Here is an 18431-nt window from a genome sequence, read left to right as displayed (position 1 = left end):
CTTCTTGGCCCCTGCATCCTCCGTCTTGTATTTCTTATCCAGGGACTCCCACAGCTCCTTAGTCGTTCTCTTCATGCTATACACAGCGTATAGCGAGTCGACAAGGCAGTTGAGGATGTAGTTTCGGCAAAGGAACTCAGAATGAGTCCATGCCTCCACTGCATTGATGGTCTGAGCATCAGCATCCTCAGCATGCTTGGGAGGGTCCTCGGTCAAGAACCGAGCCAGATTGAGCGTGGTCAGGTAGAAAAACATCTTCTGCGGCCACCTCTTGAAATTCAACCCACTGAATTTATCTGATTTTTCCCCATGATTGATTGGTACAGTTCCAATCGGGGCGGAGGGGGCCTTTATTTGTTGAGTCTGTTGCACCTCAACATTCTGTTCTGTGGCCATCTCAACAGAAATGAGTCTGTTTCAAGATTGTCGGACACAAACAATCTGTAGCCAGAGATTTTACGGGGTATTAGCTGAATTTAAATATACCAAATTTAAATTCACTTATCTATTAAACTGACCTGAGCTGATAATCTCAAGCTGCCAGCAGGGGCTGATTTTCTGACCACGGAGTGGCTGAATGAGCAGAGTGTCAGAGCAGCAAAGTCCGAGCGGACTGAAGGCAGCCGGGCGGCGGTGGTCGTGGGCGAGCAACAAAACAGACTGATAGTGCGAGTAGTGAGACCGACCGAGAGTATAGAGGGCGGACGACCGAACGAGCGAAGATGCTGTCTGGTCGAACGACGGGGCCGACCGAGCAGCGAGGTTGGGTAAGCAGAATGGCCGGTCGAGCGAACAGCGAGACAAGTCGAACAGGCGAAGAGGTTGACCGAGGCCTGCGAATGGCGCAGTTTCCTTGAAACAGATTCGTCCACCTCCGGCTGTGCTTCGAGGCTTACTCGGGTCGTCTGTTTCCCGGGATCTGGCGAGCACATAGTCTCCGCTACTTGGTGGTTGCGGTGAAAATGCAAGATACTGTCGAGTGGAAGAAAGAAACGACAGAGAAGAAGAAGAGGGAAAAGAAGGTGGATGGAAAGATTATTTAATCTTTCTTTTCCTTATCTCTTTTCCTCTCCTGCTCAAGGCCTTTTATAGGATGCCTTGCATGAGGTTACTTTTCCATTTGCTAAAGAAACGTCATATGCATTATATTAATATGCGTTTCTTATTTAAGCGTTAATGAAAAAAGAATAATCCAAGTGACAAAATGTCGGTTAATTTATTTGGGTGTGCATAGGTCGTGCTCGCACACAAGCAAACTTGGTTCAGTGCAATCCGGGCCCTAGATTTGCACCCTCCCTATGTAGCCACACACAAGAGCAAGTTTCCACTCATTTATTTGTTCACAACACACATGCTTGTGAAACAATATAAACCAACCATCAAACCTTGAAATTTTCAATATGAAACTAAAATCTTCTTCACAATAGAGCTTCTTTCTTCTTCACTCTCTTCTCCATTCACTCATTTCAACAATCCTAACTATAGGCTTCATGAATAATTATCAATGAATATGTCAAACCGAACCAATGTGATAAAAAGATGTCTTTCTCATCATCGGTTTTACAGTAAAATAAAAAAAAGTAAATCACAAATGAAGATTTTTAGATGAAAGAGATTTTATTCCTAACTGTTGTCAAACTGAACCAATGATATCATTGTAGAAGACAATCAATTAGCGACTTCTTTTAAATTTCTTTTGTCGGATTGAATTTTTGTCCAAATCTCAAAAAGGAAAAAAAAATGTAAAATTATTTCCCATTGTTTTAAGCAGGAAGAGATTTATTGAATTGATTCCCACGCAATGTGTGTGTGCACTTCCTATAAAAAAACAAAACAAAATTTAAAAAAAAAAAAAAAACCAAGCATTGCGCTCGCGAATGTTCCAAGCGCATTCCTTAATTCCCCCCTTCAATTATTAATAATTAAATCTCCAACAATAATGGCCAACTATAACTTCAAAATTTTAGCGTGGACTTAGAAGTTAGATCGGATGATTGGATACATTGAGTCCAGTTGTTGGATTCATAACTAAAAGAGATTGCGACTATAAAAATACCTAAGTTATACTTGGTAGTAGAATTCATCAACTATTTAGTTAATTGACAAAGGAAAAAATTATTTTGCTCCATACCAAATACTTTTGAGAAGTGGCCATCTAATAATTGAATAGAATTGTTATGTTCATCATTGCTAGGCTATTGATTTATTCTCTACTTAGAATTTCTGCTAATAAATAAGAAAATCACTAAAACTTATTAGAATAAAATTAAGATGAAATTATTGGATTCATTTCAACAACGATTTAGAAATATGAACATACTGATGGTAAAATTATAGAGATGTTTTTAAAAAAAAGCAATTAAAGTGTTACCAAAAAACAAACATAGTATCCTTAGCAACCAACTCATGATTGTTCTACTTGGAGTTTAGTCAAAATCCAAATTAATGTGTATGGACATGTAAAATTATAATCATTATCTCATATATTTACCAACCAAATCAGCCACAAAACCACAATTGAAGTGTTACGACCAAATAAAATGTTGTAAAATCCAAATCCACTACACCTTCGCGGCAATTGCTCATGCGACGCTTTTCTTTTTCTCCAAAACTTGGTGCTCCACCTCTTCTTCCGTCGTCTCTCTCTCATCGACGCCACCTGCTCGACGAAATCTCAAACCTAAATTCCGCTCCGACATGCCCAGACAAAGTCGCCGCCGCACTATTCAACCCCATCCAAGCCATCAGGGACCGACTCCGGTCGGAGGCCTCCCTCGACCCCGGCGCCGTCGCCGCCTCACTCAAGCACTGCCGAGGCCGGGAGGGCCTCCAGCTTCACGGCCTCGTTCTTTCCTCTGGCCTCGACGCCTACACCATCGTCTCCAACTCTATCATGAACTTGTACTCTAAGTCCGGCGCCCCCGACCTCGCGCTAAAAGTGTTCGACGGAATGCCCCGTCCCGATGTCGTCTCCTGGAACACTTGCCTCTCCGGCATAGCTTCCAGCACCGAAGCCCTCGACTTCTTTGCTCTCATGCGTCGAACTGGCGTGCATCCCGATGGTGTCACCTTCACTGTGGCCCTCGCCGCATCGGCGAACCTGTTGGATCCGGAACCTGCCCGGAAGCTGCACTCCCTCGTCCTTAAATCTGGTTTCGGCTCCGATATCATCCTCACGAACGCGGTCATCACTTCTTATGCCAGGGCAGGCCAGTCCGTGGAAGCCCACATGGTGTTCAACGAAACGCCATTTAGAGATTCGGTCACCTGGAATTCGCTGCTTTGTGGCCTCACTCAAGACAGCAGAGGCGGAGCTGAAGCCATTGAGTTGTTCCTAGAAATGGTGAGGGATGAAGGCGTTCGACCTGATCGTATCTCAGTTGCCACTGTGATCTCTGCGTGTGGCCAAGAGGGACAAATTGGCTTCGGATGTCAAGTCCATGTCTTTGCAACCAAGGTTGGCGTTGAGGCCCATGTATCAGTCTCCAATCTGCTCATGTCAATGTACTACAAACATAGGGATGTTAGCTCTGCGAAGAAGGTGTTCGATAATATGATGCAAAGGGATGCCATTTCGTGGACGACCATGATCTCTATTGAGCCAGACAATGCAATTCATCTCTTTAATGTTATGAGGCTTCAAGATGTGCAACCAAATGATGTTACTTTTGTTGCACTAATTTTTGCTGTTAACGATCAATTGTTGAGAGAAGGGCAAATGGTTCATGGAGTCGGCTTTAAGCTTGGAATTGCTGAAGAGTTGAATGTTTCCATCAGTCTCATAACTATGTACGCCAAGCTGAAGTTGATGGTCGATGCAAGGAAGGTGTTTGACGCAATACATTGTAAGGAGATAGTGTCTTGGAATGCTTTAGTTTCTGGATATGCTCAAAATGGGCAATTGGAAGATGCTCTAGCGGTGTTTTCCTCCTTGATCTTACATTGCATGCCAAATCAGTACACATTCGGGAGCATCTTGAGTGCAATAACTACAACTGATATAGTTTCCTTGGCTTATGGCCAGAGCTTCCATGCCCACATTCTCAAGTTGGGTCTTAACGCAAATGCCTATGTTTCTGTTGCTCTCATTGACTTGTATGCCAAGCGTGGAAGCATTGATGAGTCTCGGAGAGCTTTCGAAGAGGCTCCTCTCAAGAGTCTGATAACTTGGACATCGATCATCTCCGCACACTCAAAACATGGAAACTATGAAGAGGTGATGAGCCTCTTTGAAAGCCTGAAGCGAACTGGTATTCATCCTGATCACATCACATTCCTTGCAGTTCTTGTTGCATGTTGCTGCAAAGGGAAGGTTGATATGGGGCGCAAGGTGTTCGAGTCAATGGTGGATGAATTTGAGATTGAACCATGGCAAGAGCACTATGCTTGCATGGTGGACATGTTGGGGAAGGCTGGGAGGCTAGAAGAGGCAGAAGAGTTCCTGCAGCTAGCACCAATGCCACTTGGGATATCAGCATTACAGAGTCTGTTAGGGGCATGCCGTGTGCACAGAAATGCTGAGATGGGGAGCAGGATGGCAGAGGCACTGATGAAAGTTGAACCGACCGAATCAGGTGCCTATGTGCTGATGTCGAACATTTATGCAGAAAAGGGAGAGTGGGACAATGTAGCTAAGTTAAGAAGGGGAATGAGGCAGAGAGGAGTGAGGAAAGAAATCGGATTCAGCTGGGTGGATGTTGGCTCTGGAGAATCCCTCCACATGCATAGATTTTCCTCAGGAGATAATACTCATCCTCTTGCTGAAGAAATACACTCAATGGCTGAGAGTTTGGGAATGGAGATTAGTTATAAAAAAGAGGATTCAGACATGGGCTTCTATTTGGCAGCCACAAACTAAGTGAATGAGTGTCAACAAAAGATGAAATTTTGAACCTTGACCTCCATTTCTGAGTTGTCAAATTAAGCGCACAGTTTCAGATATTGAAAACCCTAGCAAATGTTGGTCCTGGGCAGGGTTCAGTAGTGCAGCTAAAGATGCTAACCAAAAAAGATTACAGTATATTTCAGACTGATTTAAGGGAACCTATTAATTCATTTGTTTATAGCACAACAAAATAGAACTTGACAAGGAAGACTAAAAAGAGCTGCAAGAATGAAATTCAACGTCCAAAAGCTTGAAGACAGGTTTACTAGTGATAATTAACGTACCAACGGTGTTCTGTAAATAAACAAACAAAAGGTTACGCTCCGAATTAAAAACAAAAGATCATCAACTCAGTAAACTATTGCCTTGCAGTGAACCACATGTATTAGTGTACTATCACCTAAGTTAAAGAAATTTGCTCAACATTCAATCCCATCCGGTTGGAATGATTTGCAAATTACCAAGATTAGCTTGAGGCAATTCATAATTGACACCGATAATACTATCATCTTTGTCTGCATTAGCACCATAATTTCGCAACTCAACAGCAACGCCACCAGCAGGATTTGCACTGTAACTTTGTGATTCATAATTCTCTCCAGCAGCATCACTACCACCCAAAGTACCACCATATCTTTGATAATTATATGAATTACCTGCTGGATTATTACTGTAACTTTGGTAATCATAATTGTCACGACACGAATTCTTAACTCCATATGGTGCAGAATACTGACTTCCACTTGTTGAACCCGTACGATAGTCTATGCTGCCAAACCTCGAAATGCCAGAATATGCGGATGCCATATTAGCATAGTTGCGGAGCCAATCGGGGACCTCTTGCTTGGCTTCATCCATGCATTCAGCCAGTGCCTTTGCCAAAGGCTGGTTTGCATCGCTGAAGAATGCAGTAGCCAACCCAGCCTTCCCAGCACGCCCAGTCCTCCCGATTCGATGGACATAAGAATCAATGCTCTTGGGTAAATCATAGTTTATTACATGTGAAACATGAGGAACATCAAGTCCTCGTGCCGCTACATCAGTTGCCACCATGATGGGCGTTCCGCGTTCTACCACTTCTGAACGCTGTCAAAGCTCTCTCTCTTTCCTTGTGCATACCAAAATACACATATGACAGCTTGGTAAGTATGGAGTAAGTCAAAATACACATATGACAGCTTGGTAAGTATGGAGTAAGTCCTATCTTAAGAGGAAAAATAGAAAAGACAAGGATATGACGTACAAGGATAAATTTGAATTCGTAACACAGTTTTATAATTTCCATAACGTATTTAACAGATTAATATATAATTACTTCCATTAAATAAGGATAATTTAGAAATAAACAAAGTCTTAGAGGACCCTTTTAATAAAAATCAAGAAGAGTACCATTATCTTTGGTTTTAGTAATTAATATTTGCATTTCCAATAAAAAAAATACCATTTGATAAAAATATTCATGTGATTAGAAGTACAATGTTAAATTTGAATTCAAAAAACATAATTTTATAATTTCAATATAGTATTTCGCAGGAAAAAAAATTACTTGAATTTAACAAGGGAAATTAAGAAAAGAAAGATCAAGAGCACCCTTTTATTAAATGTCAACAAGTGACATTTTGATAAAAATATATATATTCGTGTAAATAGAAGTACAAGGTTAAATTTAAATTCATAAAACATAATTTTATAATTTTCATAAAGTATTTCACAGAAATAAATAATAATAATTACTCCAGTTTAATAAGGGTAATTTAGAAAATACAAAGATTTAGAAAAGCCTTCCAATAAAAATCGAGAGGGATAACCTTTTCATAAAAAAATTTTAAAAAAGACACCTTTGATTTAAAAAATAATAAAAAAAGGAACATCATTTTCATTTTCGCCAAAAAATTGTAGAGAAATTAGCTTAGCCATCCTATCGGGCTAATAAATTATAGTAAAAAATTAACCAATATATTTTCATTCGTTCGTTAATCAAGCAGCGTATGCAACAAACTAACGATTCCAAAGCAAGAGAATAAAAGAACATGATCCTGGCAACCAAAATCTGGAATTTCACAATAGAAAAGAATCTCCAACTTACTAGTTGAGTTTTATCACCATGAATAGATGTTGCATGAAAACCATTTCTAGAAAGCCAGCTCTCCAAGTTATCAGCTCCTCTTTTAGTTTCCACAAATACTAAGGTCAAACCATGCTACAAGAAATAAAGGAAATGTTACACAAAAATGTTTTTTATATGCACAGCAACAATTTATAGGATATGATCACCTTGGAGAAAGATTTCTTGAAGGAAATATAAAATCTCTTAAACTATGCTAAAAAAGCAGATGACTATGCAATATTATTTGTCTTTTAAAAAAAACAAAGCCAAGACAAATACGACAATTGTTAGAACTCGATCAATATACCTTTTCATAACTTCCACAATTTCTTTGTGCACGGAGAAGATTCATTAAGTAATTTCTTTTCTCCATATCAGGTACATATTCAACTCTTTGAGAGATTAAACCTGTGCTAGATCCAACCTTTCCCACAGACAAAAAAATGTAGTTGGACAGGAAGTCTGAAGCCAATCGCTGTAGCAACCACAATATAAAACCAATAAGTCACGTTCAAAATTAAAAAAAAAAACATGATTTTGTCATTCATGCTTCTCAAAGTGTTTCATCAATGGAAACTGTTTCATTTTAAGTCACTCATTCTGGCCATGTAGAAGTAAAGTGAATGCTCCATTCCAAGCATCTACCAATACTTTGAAAATGCAGCGCTAGTTTAATACTATGACCTACACAACATAATATTCATGTCGTGGATTACTGAGTGATTCAAACACAAACCTGAATCTCCTGGGGGAAGGTCGCGCTAAAGAGCATTGTTTGTCTTTTACCTGGAGTGGGCATGCCCATCTGCTCCACTATTCTCCTAATCTGTGGCTCAAAACCCATATCCAGCATTCTATCTGCTTCATCAAGTGCTAAATATCTGATGCCTCGAAGAGAAATTCTTGCTCTCTCTAATAGATCCATCAAACGACCAGGTGTTGCGACTAAAATTTCAACACCTCGCTCTAAAGAACGCAGCTGTTAGTGTCACACAAACACCAAAAATAAAAGAGCGATTAAACAACACACATTTTCTGTTAAAAGAAAAAAAAAAAGAAGAGAGAAATCCGTTTTGTGCTGAAGTTTAGTGTTTGCGAGATACAGATAATAACAGATAAAGATATTTCCGACAACAAACCTGTTGCGAAATTGGAGCTCCACCATAGGCAACGACTACTCTGACACCTGTTTGATATGCAAACTTCTTGGCTTCTTCATAAATCTACAGCGTGAAGGAAACAACATGTCCAAGGGGCAAACGTTGGAATATAAAACTAAAGAAAAATAGTTGTTCAAGTGAGACTAAGCAGAGAATCAGACCTGATTTGCTAACTCCCTGGTTGGGGAAAGAAGAAGTGCATAAGGAAAAGCACTGCTACAGTAGGGTGGATCAGTAGGCGGCAGCGGTGGTTGCTTCATTATGCCACAGATGATCGGGAAGCAAAATGCAGCTGTCTTCCCCGACCCCGTCTGCGCACAGGCCATCAGGTCCCTCCCTGCGATCAAGATGGGCATGGCGTGTCGCTGCACCGGAGTAGGCTTCGTGTACCTACACCGCTCGATGTTTCTCTGCAAGACACCACCCAAATGGATCTCCGCGAAGCTTGCAGCAGAAGGCGGCACATCGACCCCACTGGCCTCCACAGGAACGTTATCGTAGGCGTCAAAGTTAATCCCGCCGCTGTCAGCTGAAGCGTCGGCGATATCAAAGGGGATGGGCTCCTCGCGGCGTCCGAAACCACGGCGGTAGGTTCGTCCACCAGGTTCAGAATTGAAGGAGCCGCGGCGCGTTGCGTTGTATTCGGATGGAAAGGTGGTCGGACCACTAGGGCGATCGTCATGGTTGCGGAGATGAAGAGGGCGGTAGGTCGAGCGGGTCGGTCGAGGCCCAGACATCGCCGGTGACAATGGCGGAGAAGGTTCAAGTTCTCGGCACCGCCGCTGCTGAACCTTGCGAAAACCGCTACTCGTGTTGGAGATCGAGGCGAGCAAAAGGGATCGGCCGGCGATGTGACGGAGGGAGAGAGAGAGAGAGTAGTAATGAAGCAGTGGGCAACCAATACGCCAACCGATCGAGGCTTTCCTTAAAAAGAGTGGGATGGCAAACGGCGAGGGAGAGAAGAGGCACTTTACTCTGGGCGTTTGCACTGCATGTGCTTTGCGCGTGCCGTCTTGGGAATGACCGAATGAGACAAAAAAAAAAAAAAAAAAAAAAAAAAAGGTACTCGACGGAACAAAGGAATGCGATTCGATTAGCAAAATGTAAACAGAACAATTTGTATTATGAGAAAAAAAAAAAAAGCAGCTTCCCAGCTGAGGAAAAAAAACATAGATAAATAAAACCGGCACAGACATTTATCTTTTTCTCGATCTATTTTTGCCATGAGCCTAATAAGTTGATAATTTTGTTCAATTAACTCAAAACGAGTTAACAAGTGCACTGTGCAAGAGAGAAGGGATCGGGAGCCAACAAAATTTTAGGGAAGTGTAAACGATAAAAATTAATAATAGTTAGTTTTGATTTATAATAACTTCTTATTCCATGTTCACAAATGAATTTATTCTTCTAAATCCGTGAAAATTATTCATTACATTCTCATTCTGTTTTTTACCAGATTAATTTTTAGCTTACAATGGACCATTATCATTAATGCTCTATTTATATGGAAGAACAGAAAGTAAAATTAACAAAAAAAATTTCATAATAAAATTTTTTTAATTATTTATTTCATTAAAATTTTCAGATAAAAAATAAATATAATCCATCAACGGATAATTTTAGAATCAAAATTAATCATCTCAAAATAAGACTAAAAACATGGATAGAAAAAAAAAATGACACATATATCTCTTTTTATTTATAAAATGAAATCATATATCAAAAAATAATGATGTATATATCTTTTATAATTTATAAAATTACAGCATGTAGCCAAAAAATGAACACTATATAAAAAAAAATGACGCATATACTTTTGTTTTTTTTCAAAATTATGTATATGTATCTACCTTACTCAATCAAGATAAACAAAGATGTAAAAAAAAAGAAATTTTTTTACCCTTTCCCTTCTCTTCCTCCAGGAATAAATTTTCGTCATAGATTTCTTTCCTTTCCTTATCCACACCTTAGAGTATGCAGACCATAATTAGTTTACTGTCATACATTTGCTGACCACCACCACAAGTAAGCAGTCGTTCAACATAAAATGGATTGATACGAGTCACAGATACACATTGTGCAGTGTCCTTGTTCATAATATATGTATATATAATTTTGCCATCTACACAAAAAGGAGAAATAAAGGAGGGAGGAAGTGAAACCTTAAAGATTACTGCAACATCAGCATTGAACAATCCACTAACCAAGCAATCTATACCATGAGAATAAATAGAAATAAATAACTAAAACATGTGTAGATCCTTGATCTCCGAATGGGAAGAAACAATATCTGAGCCCGAGAGGAAAGGATCATCAGCAATTAACACCACACTGTCCCATTTGAACAGCCTTTTGGGTGGGAGAAGTGAACGGATCAATATGAACCCATAGCAATGAGAAGATGGAAGCAAGCAGAATGGACCAGACAATAACAATGGTAGGGGTTCTGTTTTGCCGCCCCATGAGACCCTTGAGGAAAGGATACAGATGTGCAATCACCCAGAATGCAAAGAAAAGCCTTCCAAACAAAGGGCCCCATGACTGGTACCCGCTGTTGACTGCATAGGATACGCCGGCGACAATCCCTACCATGTTGATGACCAAGACAGTGGTTGGAGGGACGAGGAGACTTGTCCACTTGAAGACGTAGAGCTCCGCAAAATCTCCATCATCATCAGAGGCCTTTGATGTGACAGTAAAACTTGTGTCTATCCCCGCCAACACCTTGAGTAAACCCTGGAAGACGGCAAAAAGATGGGCGGATGTGCCACCGATAACCCAGAACTGCTCATTTCTCCACCAGTCCTCGATCCCAACACCACTCCACCTGAGCTCAAGAATACCAGTGGCAAAAATAGATATGAAGAGCAGAATGAACCACATTCCTGCATAATTGCTTATCTGCAAAAGCCATGACGGATCAAAACACAAAGAGCTCAAAAATCCAAAAGAGGAAGACTGAAATTAAGAAAATATCTGACAATTTTTAGCAATAGATTCAGGGAAATGTCACTTAAAGGTCAAAAAGGCACACAGCAGCTAACTCTGCTAAAATTAGACAGACTAAAATCACACACAAGGTTTCAAACAAGAAGAAACACTTCTTCGTTAATCATAATGCACAAAATATTTGCTAAGAGAATATACATCACGGAGGAAATACTTGCAGGCAATAATTCACTTTTTTCATAGGTCTAAATAAAAATTCCAAAATAAAATAAAAGAAACCAAAACAACAATGTGCGTGCATGAAATCAAAAGAGAATATGAGGCTTAAAGCAAAGAGCTAACCTCTGGAATAATGAATTTTCCTGTTAGAAGGCAAATGGCAGGAAGAACACAGTAGGCAATCAGTGGGATAGAAGTGATTGGATAAACTATGGTATTGATGTATGCCAGCCTTTCCAAAAGCTTCAATCTTCCACTGTAACCATACCATATAGGACAATGCCTACTGAGCAGAATTTCCACAGATCCCAAGGCCCACCGAAGCACTTGATTAAGACGATCAGAAAGATTGATTGGAGCAGAACCCTTAAATGCAGGACGAGGCGGCATGCAATATATGGAAATCCATCCACGAGCATGCATCTTAAACCCAGTAAGAATATCCTCAGTAACTGAGCCATATATCCAGCCAATCTGGATGCACATGCACAAATGAAAATTAAGCAATTTCTTTTTAACATAGAACTAAATAATACCAGAAGGTGAGATGCCATAGACTAACCTCTTTTCCCCATTCAGTTTTGTCTTCAAAACCACAGCTAATAACATGTATGGCTTCCTTCAGAAGAGACGCCGGATCTGTGGATGGTGGTAGGCCTCCCTGCTCCATGGAAGTTGAGGCAATGAAAATTGGTGACTGACCAAATCGCTTTTCCAAACTCCTCTGGGACATAAGCAGTGACCTCTCATCCTCATATCCTTAAAGATGCAAACAAAGAAGACAGCTCAAGTTTCATAGTGTAGTAGGTGATGGAGACAATGAAAAAAGTCTGTAACAAGCAAGGATTAAATAGTAGAAACAGGATCTCTTGGATTAGCAGTGTCATGCAAATTAAAGTTCGTATATTGTGTCCCTCTGGAACACAATAATCATGATTATGCCTAGCAAACAAAACTATGCATACTAGATGTAATGCAATATCCCAATATCATATTGAGAAAGGGAGAAAAAATAATTAATAAAAAAAAAGCCTACATTCAATTTACACTAATTTTAAAAAGAACAAAGAAGCAATATTCACCCCAGACAGTCAAAACTTGATCAAAGTCAGTTTTATTTTGGCAAAAATGAACGCATAGAGGGATGTGCTCAGTAATAATTTGCAAATACACAAAATCACAGGATCTCCAATGTAAAGGTAGTGTTATCATAAAATAATGTGCTCTTAATGAATTTATAAGAAATAAAAAACATATAACTATAATAACAAAAACTACTACAATAAAGAAGGGAAGGTGGGTTGTGACAGATGGAAAGGAGAGAAAAGGGGGACATAAAAGTAGGCAAAATGTCTGATGCAGAATGGAAAAGGTTGCAACTACATCTCCATATTTGATTGTGGTGAAGTGCTTGTTTTGTGATAAGGAAAAAATAAAAGCCAAAACATATGCTATGACAAACTTGTATAAAAAAATATGCCCTATTCCAAGATCAAGAAGTAGAATTATTGCTATTCAAACAATGTTCTCATCCACGTTCTATACTTAATGATTGGCAATTCTCTCAATCTAACAATCTTCTGAAAAATGGATTTTATTGCTAGCATATAGTTCCTCATCTATGACGTAAAACACAGAAATAAAAGGATAAATAATTTACTACCTTCTATGCCTTCTTCCACATCTTCCATATTGAAGATGGGAACTGAAGATTCAGTTCTCTTCATAGCTCTTTTCTTGCTATCAATATAGCTCTTATCCCCACCCTTTCGTTTCTTTCTTGAACCACAACAACTCTTGAACACAATATTCGGCTCGAGATCAGCCTCGGTCAATACAGGATCATAGCCATACAAAGCCTGCCTGTTGAAACAACACCCTGTCCCCACATAGACAGGACCTTGGATGCCATCCAAACCTTTCAAGTTGATCTGTGAAACATTATGATAGTAAGGTTTTTTTTTCTTTTTTTGTTATGCAAGTGCATTTGGAAATTGATATATTTCTTACATCAAAAAACACAATATTGCGATTGGCATATCGATCGTGCAAATCAATGCCATCGAACCGCTGAGGGAACTGCACGTAGCATGTCTTCCTTCCAAATGCAGGATCCATCATAAAGCACATTGCTTCCCGAAGAGCTTTGCTATTGTTGAAGTAGTGATCACAATCCACATTCAGAAGGTAGGCACCATTGGTTAAGACAGCAGATACCCGAATCTAAACAGAAAACAAAAACAGAGGTTACCCAAGAATCAACATCATGTAGGTGATAAATGCAGAAAACATATGATAAATATACAAGCATAGGATGAAGGATACAAACCAAGGCATTCATTGCACCGGCCTTTTTATGATGCTGGAAACCTGGTCTCTTCTCACGGGAAACATATACAAGCCGAGGTAACTCATTGCCATCAGTATCAAGCCCTCCACTATGTCCTAGAAAGACCTACATTCGACCAAAAAGTGATATAAAGAAGCAGATGTAAAACAATAGAACGTACAGTGAAAAAATATGAACCTGTATCATGCCAGGATGATCTCTTGGATTATTTCCAGGCCACTGAGTTCCATCTTGCATTGTCCAACCTTCCTCTGGAGTTTTCTGTGCTTTTGCAACAAGAGCATTTATGCGAACCTTATATTCCTCATATTCTCTCTGAAATGAAATGGTACATATATTAGCACATCTGATAGACACAAGCCCAAAGGATATGAGCAATTATTTCACATTCTTACCTTCATTGCTCTCCGTTCTTTCACAAAAGAAGGTTGGATTTTGTCTTTCAGATAATCTATCTTTTGGGCAAAATAAAACTCTGGGGCCCTAGGTTCAATATTATGCTTCTTGCAAAAAGGTACCCACTTCCTTGCAAATTCAGCTGTCTCCGATAGGGCTTCAAAAGTAAGCATTGCTGAACCATCATCAGAAACATAGCACGAAACTTTGTCAACAGGGTAATCCACAGCGAGAATAGACAAAACTGTGTTGGCAGTAACTAAAGGAGGTTCTTTCAGAGGATCGACTGTACTGACAAACACATCAATAGGGGCTAACTGTGACGGTTCACCTTCTCTATCATATCTACAAGTGTGTATTTCAAAAATAAGTTATAGAACAAGTGAGTAGAATATCATGCTTAGTAAATGAGAACATTGTACTAATACCCGACCTCAATGCAAGCCTCTCAAGATAAGTCTCACGGTTGATTGGATACCATTTCGGAAATTGATCAAGAAGCCATGACAAAGCAAACCAAATCTCACAAATAACCGAGGTTAGCCACAGAGGATAAGCATCATGTACTGGATGAGTTACACGATATTGGAAGAAGAAACATAAAATGATAAGCCGAAGTATGATAACCACGCGATAGAGGTTTAGTTGGTTAGAAGGAATTGGGACTATGCGGCTCAGAGGTAGACGAGCATCATCAGCCCTACAAAAATGCAACCCCTTTTGTGTTTAGTTCTATGAGAATTTAAAGCTTTAGGGAATTGTAAATTGAAAAAAAAAACATGAAGCATATTAGGAAAATGCAAATCCATGTGAGTTCAAGTCCATTGGAAGGAAAATAATACAAACACTAAGATGAAGCTCATATAAAAATATCTCATTTAGGAACTGAGAATAAAAAAAATAGAACAAACGCAAGTCCATACATTTGTAGATCTTCACCATTTGAACCGGTTCCTTCCATATCTCCTTTTCCTTCATTGTATTTGTTAGTCATTTGCACCATGTTTTTGTCCTGCTTAAGCTTCCAACCTTCAACTCTTTCTTTCCAATCAATACTTCCAAGTCCATAAGAATTCAAGTCTTTCGAAGGATCCACAATCCTTACAGGAACTGCAAAGTAACCCGATAAGAATCAAGCCACTGAAGAGCTAAAACAAACCAGTCTTTTAACAGCATTGCATATAATAATAGGATTATATATTACCTGGCATGCTGGGATCCACATATCCTGACGATGGACTTCGAATAGAATGACGATCAGGTGTTGCATCAGGTAGTTCACCAGAAATCTAGAAAATTGGTAATGATGGTAAGCCTAAGCAGAAGGTTGGCCAACAATGGGTTATCGTCTTATTATCAGGATTTGCAGATCAAATTTCCAGTTATGAAGAATATGTACAGTATAAATATATTTCTGTTAAACAAGCCAAGTGAAACATATTCTGCATGTAATAAAATGAGTTAATTTTTCCAAGCAAAATAAACTAACTAATGTAAATCCAAATTATCTGATTTTGGTGGATTAGAAAGGTCATAGAAGGATGTACACTAGGAAATAATTGAAAAACAGATTATAGTGCATTCTGAAGCCATGAACATCAGTGCACAATGAAGGAAAGGGAAGAAGAGACAAACAGGTTATTCTTCCTAATAGCATTTTCCCTTAATGAAGGCTAAACACTCTTACAAGTTGTATTGCTGGAGTCCTCATCTTATGTAGCCTAAAAGATATTCCAAGGAGTACTAATGATGTTTGTATTTACAGAATAATACTTAGTTTAAGTGTGTAACTACAAAGGGGAAAATGATCAACATGTCGTAAAGGATAGATGGCATCTTTTAACATAGATCTCTCTATAGTTCTGTTTCATGGTTCTCATCTTGCTTACCATGGCAGCATTCGTTGTTATCTACCCATAGAATTTAGGTAAACAACTTATTTGTTGTTCAACAACATTGAAGTATACATTCTAAGTTTGCAATGCTATATCTGTCCATCAACTGTCTGTCAACCTAAGACACTAAAGAATTATCATTGTTCTACCTGTGGCCCACTAGTCAAACGCGGAATACGGTGTTGAGGTTCGTGTCTAGAAGATGAAGATAAATCAACATCTTCTCCCTGCCATTTGCTTCCCAACTTGACATTGCCATGCCTGTAATTGAACTCGTTGTCCAGATCATCAACACCTTCCTCTTCCTCATCTCCCTCAACCCGAGGACTACCTGATATCATGAAACACATTAGAACTATAATCCAGTGCCAGTGATAAATATTACAAGTAAAACAATAAAGCAGATTGATAAAATTTCAACAAAAGAAAAGGCTATTGAGAAGTCATGTTTACCTTTAAGCATGCATATCTAACAAAAGCTTTAAAAGAAAATTATCACAACTATCAAGGTTACCTTTGTGTCTCTTGTACCGAGTCTTGCATTGGGGGCACGACTTATTTCCTTCTTTCCTTTCATATTCATAACAAGCTCGGCAAACTGGGAAGGCACACTCATTACAGGCAACAAATAGATCCCCTGTGGCTGAGAGCCCAACTGTATCACCACAAATCTGACATTCTTGACCATTGAAGTTCTTCACCATCTTTGGCTGCATTGATGACAAACACAAGGAGTAAAGAACAAGGCACTGGAAATATGAAAAAGTTTGATCTGGTTGGACTGAGCAATTGTGAGTAGACAGTGATCAGAAATAATGTGCAAGGATTCATCGTTGTGAACATGGTGAGAGATGAAGCAAAAAAAGAGGAGAATTAGAAGCTACTTCAAAATTCTAGGTAGGCTTTCCCTCCAACTAAAAAAATGGAAGCTATCTCAAAATATGGTCATGGTTTAAAGTTCAGACAGCTAATATTTCAGTAAAATGATAAATAAAAACACTCTAAATGTAGCTCACAAACCAAAACTCATATACAGTCCAAGTTCCCATATTAATACTCCCTGATGAAAGATCTTATGAAATATTGCCCATGAGCATAGAGGGCAAGCAGAAATCAATATAAGCAGAATACAGTTCTATGCAAGAGAAAAAGGAGAGAGAAGCATTTTTGCAATTTCAAGATGTAAACATCTTGGCACAATGAGCAAAGGAGACTATGAGGCCTAAACTATCAGAAGATGGAAGACTACTACAATATCTAATTTAATAGGCAAATAGGAGGAAGAACCAGTGCAAGTGTTATCTCAATCATGAATATTGAAAAACGTAACACGAACTAAGATTATTTAGAAGGACTATTAGATAATTTCAACAGGAATAAGCCAATAGCATAGATAAATGTCTCGAGTTTAATAAGAGTTGCCGGCAGGCAGTAACGTTGGTAGAGAACTCAAACTGTAACATAATTTTCTCGACGCCTACATTTGGTGATAACATTAGATGATCAATGATGTTACAGGCTGAATTCTTTCAAGTACTGTAGTGAAACACTTAAGGTAGTCAACATCAGCCTAAGTTCATAGTGAAATTCGACAGCATGAAACCCAGATTTGACAGTGACAAAAAAAGGGACCAGAGTCTAATTTTTTCCTAAAATTAACAATCAAAGTGGAGCAATAAGACCGATTTCACCAGCACATGTGGAACCTTTTATCAATCCACGAATTGGAACAGTCGATCATGAACTTGAACTGAAGTCAACCCACTAACGACTTCAGTCTACCGCTAGATCCGGGACATCAAACGATTAAAATGCCACTTATTCCAATAAAAGCCGGAAGAAAACAAGTAAATTATCGTATCTGGGAGACCAAGAATCAGAATCAAGAGGGACAGATGAGGGACACCCACCCCAGAATCGCCTTCGTGGCGGATCATCACGAACTCGTTCCGCTTGTGCGACCCCGCGACCATTCCGGCATTGGCTTCCATTGCTCCCGCAAATCTCTCTAAAGATCCAACTTTTCTCCCGGCTTCCTCGCTCAAATCTCTACCAAAACATGAGGGAAAGAGAGGGAGACAAAGGAAGCGAGATCGGGGCAGCCTCCGCTTCCGATCGGAGCCGAAGAAGCACCACCGACGAAGGCTGAGGACTCGATCACCACCAGATGCTATCTCCCATACAATGAACCCAGTGTTACCCCTTCTTCTCTTTCCTATCTCTTTTAATACAACGCGCAAGGAAGCTCTAAAGTTAATTTAATTACTAAATTATTACCTCCAAAATTGATTTAAATAAAAATTTATTTAGACCCTAATATTTACCTTGTATTCAAAAATCCGCTCTGAAAGTTTAGAATTTTAAACTTTTTTTGTCCCTTAATCATTAACGTAGTATGATATTAATGTACCAAGATATGCCAAAATATCAGGGGATATTTAAAAAAAACTAAACTCTTGGGCATAGATAA

The 18431-nt window shown here is 39.2% G+C and overlaps 3 protein-coding genes across 3 annotated transcripts; 1 reads left to right on the top strand and 2 right to left on the bottom strand.

The window, feature by feature from the left end:
* The first annotated feature begins 2543 nt into the window (after positions 1-2543).
* On the top strand, positions 2544-5021 carry LOC122015223 (pentatricopeptide repeat-containing protein At4g32430, mitochondrial-like). Its single transcript, XM_042571991.1, has one exon. It carries the CDS (start codon positions 2585-2587, stop codon positions 4856-4858), a length of 2274 nt encoding a protein of 757 aa, XP_042427925.1. The 5' UTR covers positions 2544-2584; the 3' UTR covers positions 4859-5021.
* A 1841-nt stretch (positions 5022-6862) lies between these two features.
* On the bottom strand, positions 6863-9073 carry LOC122013516 (DEAD-box ATP-dependent RNA helicase 52B-like). Its single transcript, XM_042569788.1, has 6 exons — positions 8314-9073; positions 8132-8215; positions 7729-7971; positions 7300-7467; positions 6972-7085; positions 6863-6883 (listed from the first exon to the last, which is right to left on the bottom strand). The coding sequence occupies exons 1-6, from the start codon at positions 8887-8889 to the stop codon at positions 6863-6865; spliced, it is 1206 nt and encodes a 401-aa protein (XP_042425722.1). The 5' UTR covers positions 8890-9073.
* Positions 9074-10185: 1112 nt separating this feature from the next.
* On the bottom strand, positions 10186-18201 carry LOC122016689 (probable cellulose synthase A catalytic subunit 1 [UDP-forming]). The gene is made up of 14 exons (XM_042574073.1): positions 17872-18201; positions 16476-16671; positions 16111-16292; positions 15271-15355; positions 14990-15176; positions 14500-14766; positions 14066-14411; positions 13848-13985; positions 13650-13775; positions 13331-13543; positions 12984-13251; positions 11883-12079; positions 11444-11794; positions 10186-11053 (listed from the first exon to the last, which is right to left on the bottom strand). Exons 1-14 carry the CDS (start codon positions 17950-17952, stop codon positions 10466-10468), a joined length of 3225 nt encoding a protein of 1074 aa, XP_042430007.1. The 5' UTR covers positions 17953-18201; the 3' UTR covers positions 10186-10465.
* Positions 18202-18431: the final 230 nt, after the last annotated feature.

Source organism: Zingiber officinale, chromosome 8B (genome assembly GCF_018446385.1).
Source record: "Zingiber officinale cultivar Zhangliang chromosome 8B, Zo_v1.1, whole genome shotgun sequence".
Taxonomy (NCBI): domain Eukaryota; kingdom Viridiplantae; phylum Streptophyta; class Magnoliopsida; order Zingiberales; family Zingiberaceae; genus Zingiber; species Zingiber officinale.
Note: the sequence above shows the minus strand (reverse complement) of the source record. Positions and strands in the feature narration are given on the sequence as shown.

Bases quoted from the DNA above. Each gene is read 5' to 3' on its own strand.
- LOC122015223 (XM_042571991.1), top strand. From the start codon at position 2,585: ATGCGACGCTTTTCTTTTTCTCCAAAACTTGGTGCTCCACCTCTTCTT.
- LOC122013516 (XM_042569788.1), bottom strand. From the start codon at position 8,889: ATGTCTGGGCCTCGACCGACCCGCTCGACCTACCGCCCTCTTCATCTC. The intron at 7,972-8,131 runs GTTTGTTGTCGG...TGACACTAACAG, and splicing joins GAGCTCCAATTTCGCAACAG to CTGCGTTCTTTAGAGCGAGG. The intron at 7,468-7,728 runs GTTTGTGTTTGA...TGGTTGCTACAG, and splicing joins CCTTCCCCCAGGAGATTCAG to CGATTGGCTTCAGACTTCCT.
- LOC122016689 (XM_042574073.1), bottom strand. From the start codon at position 17,952: ATGGAAGCCAATGCCGGAATGGTCGCGGGGTCGCACAAGCGGAACGAG. The intron at 16,672-17,871 runs GTGGGTGTCCCT...TCATCAATGCAG, and splicing joins GCCACGAAGGCGATTCTGGG to CCAAAGATGGTGAAGAACTT. The intron at 13,544-13,649 runs GTTTGTATCCTT...TTTTCTGTTTAG, and splicing joins CCGGTGCAATGAATGCCTTG to ATTCGGGTATCTGCTGTCTT.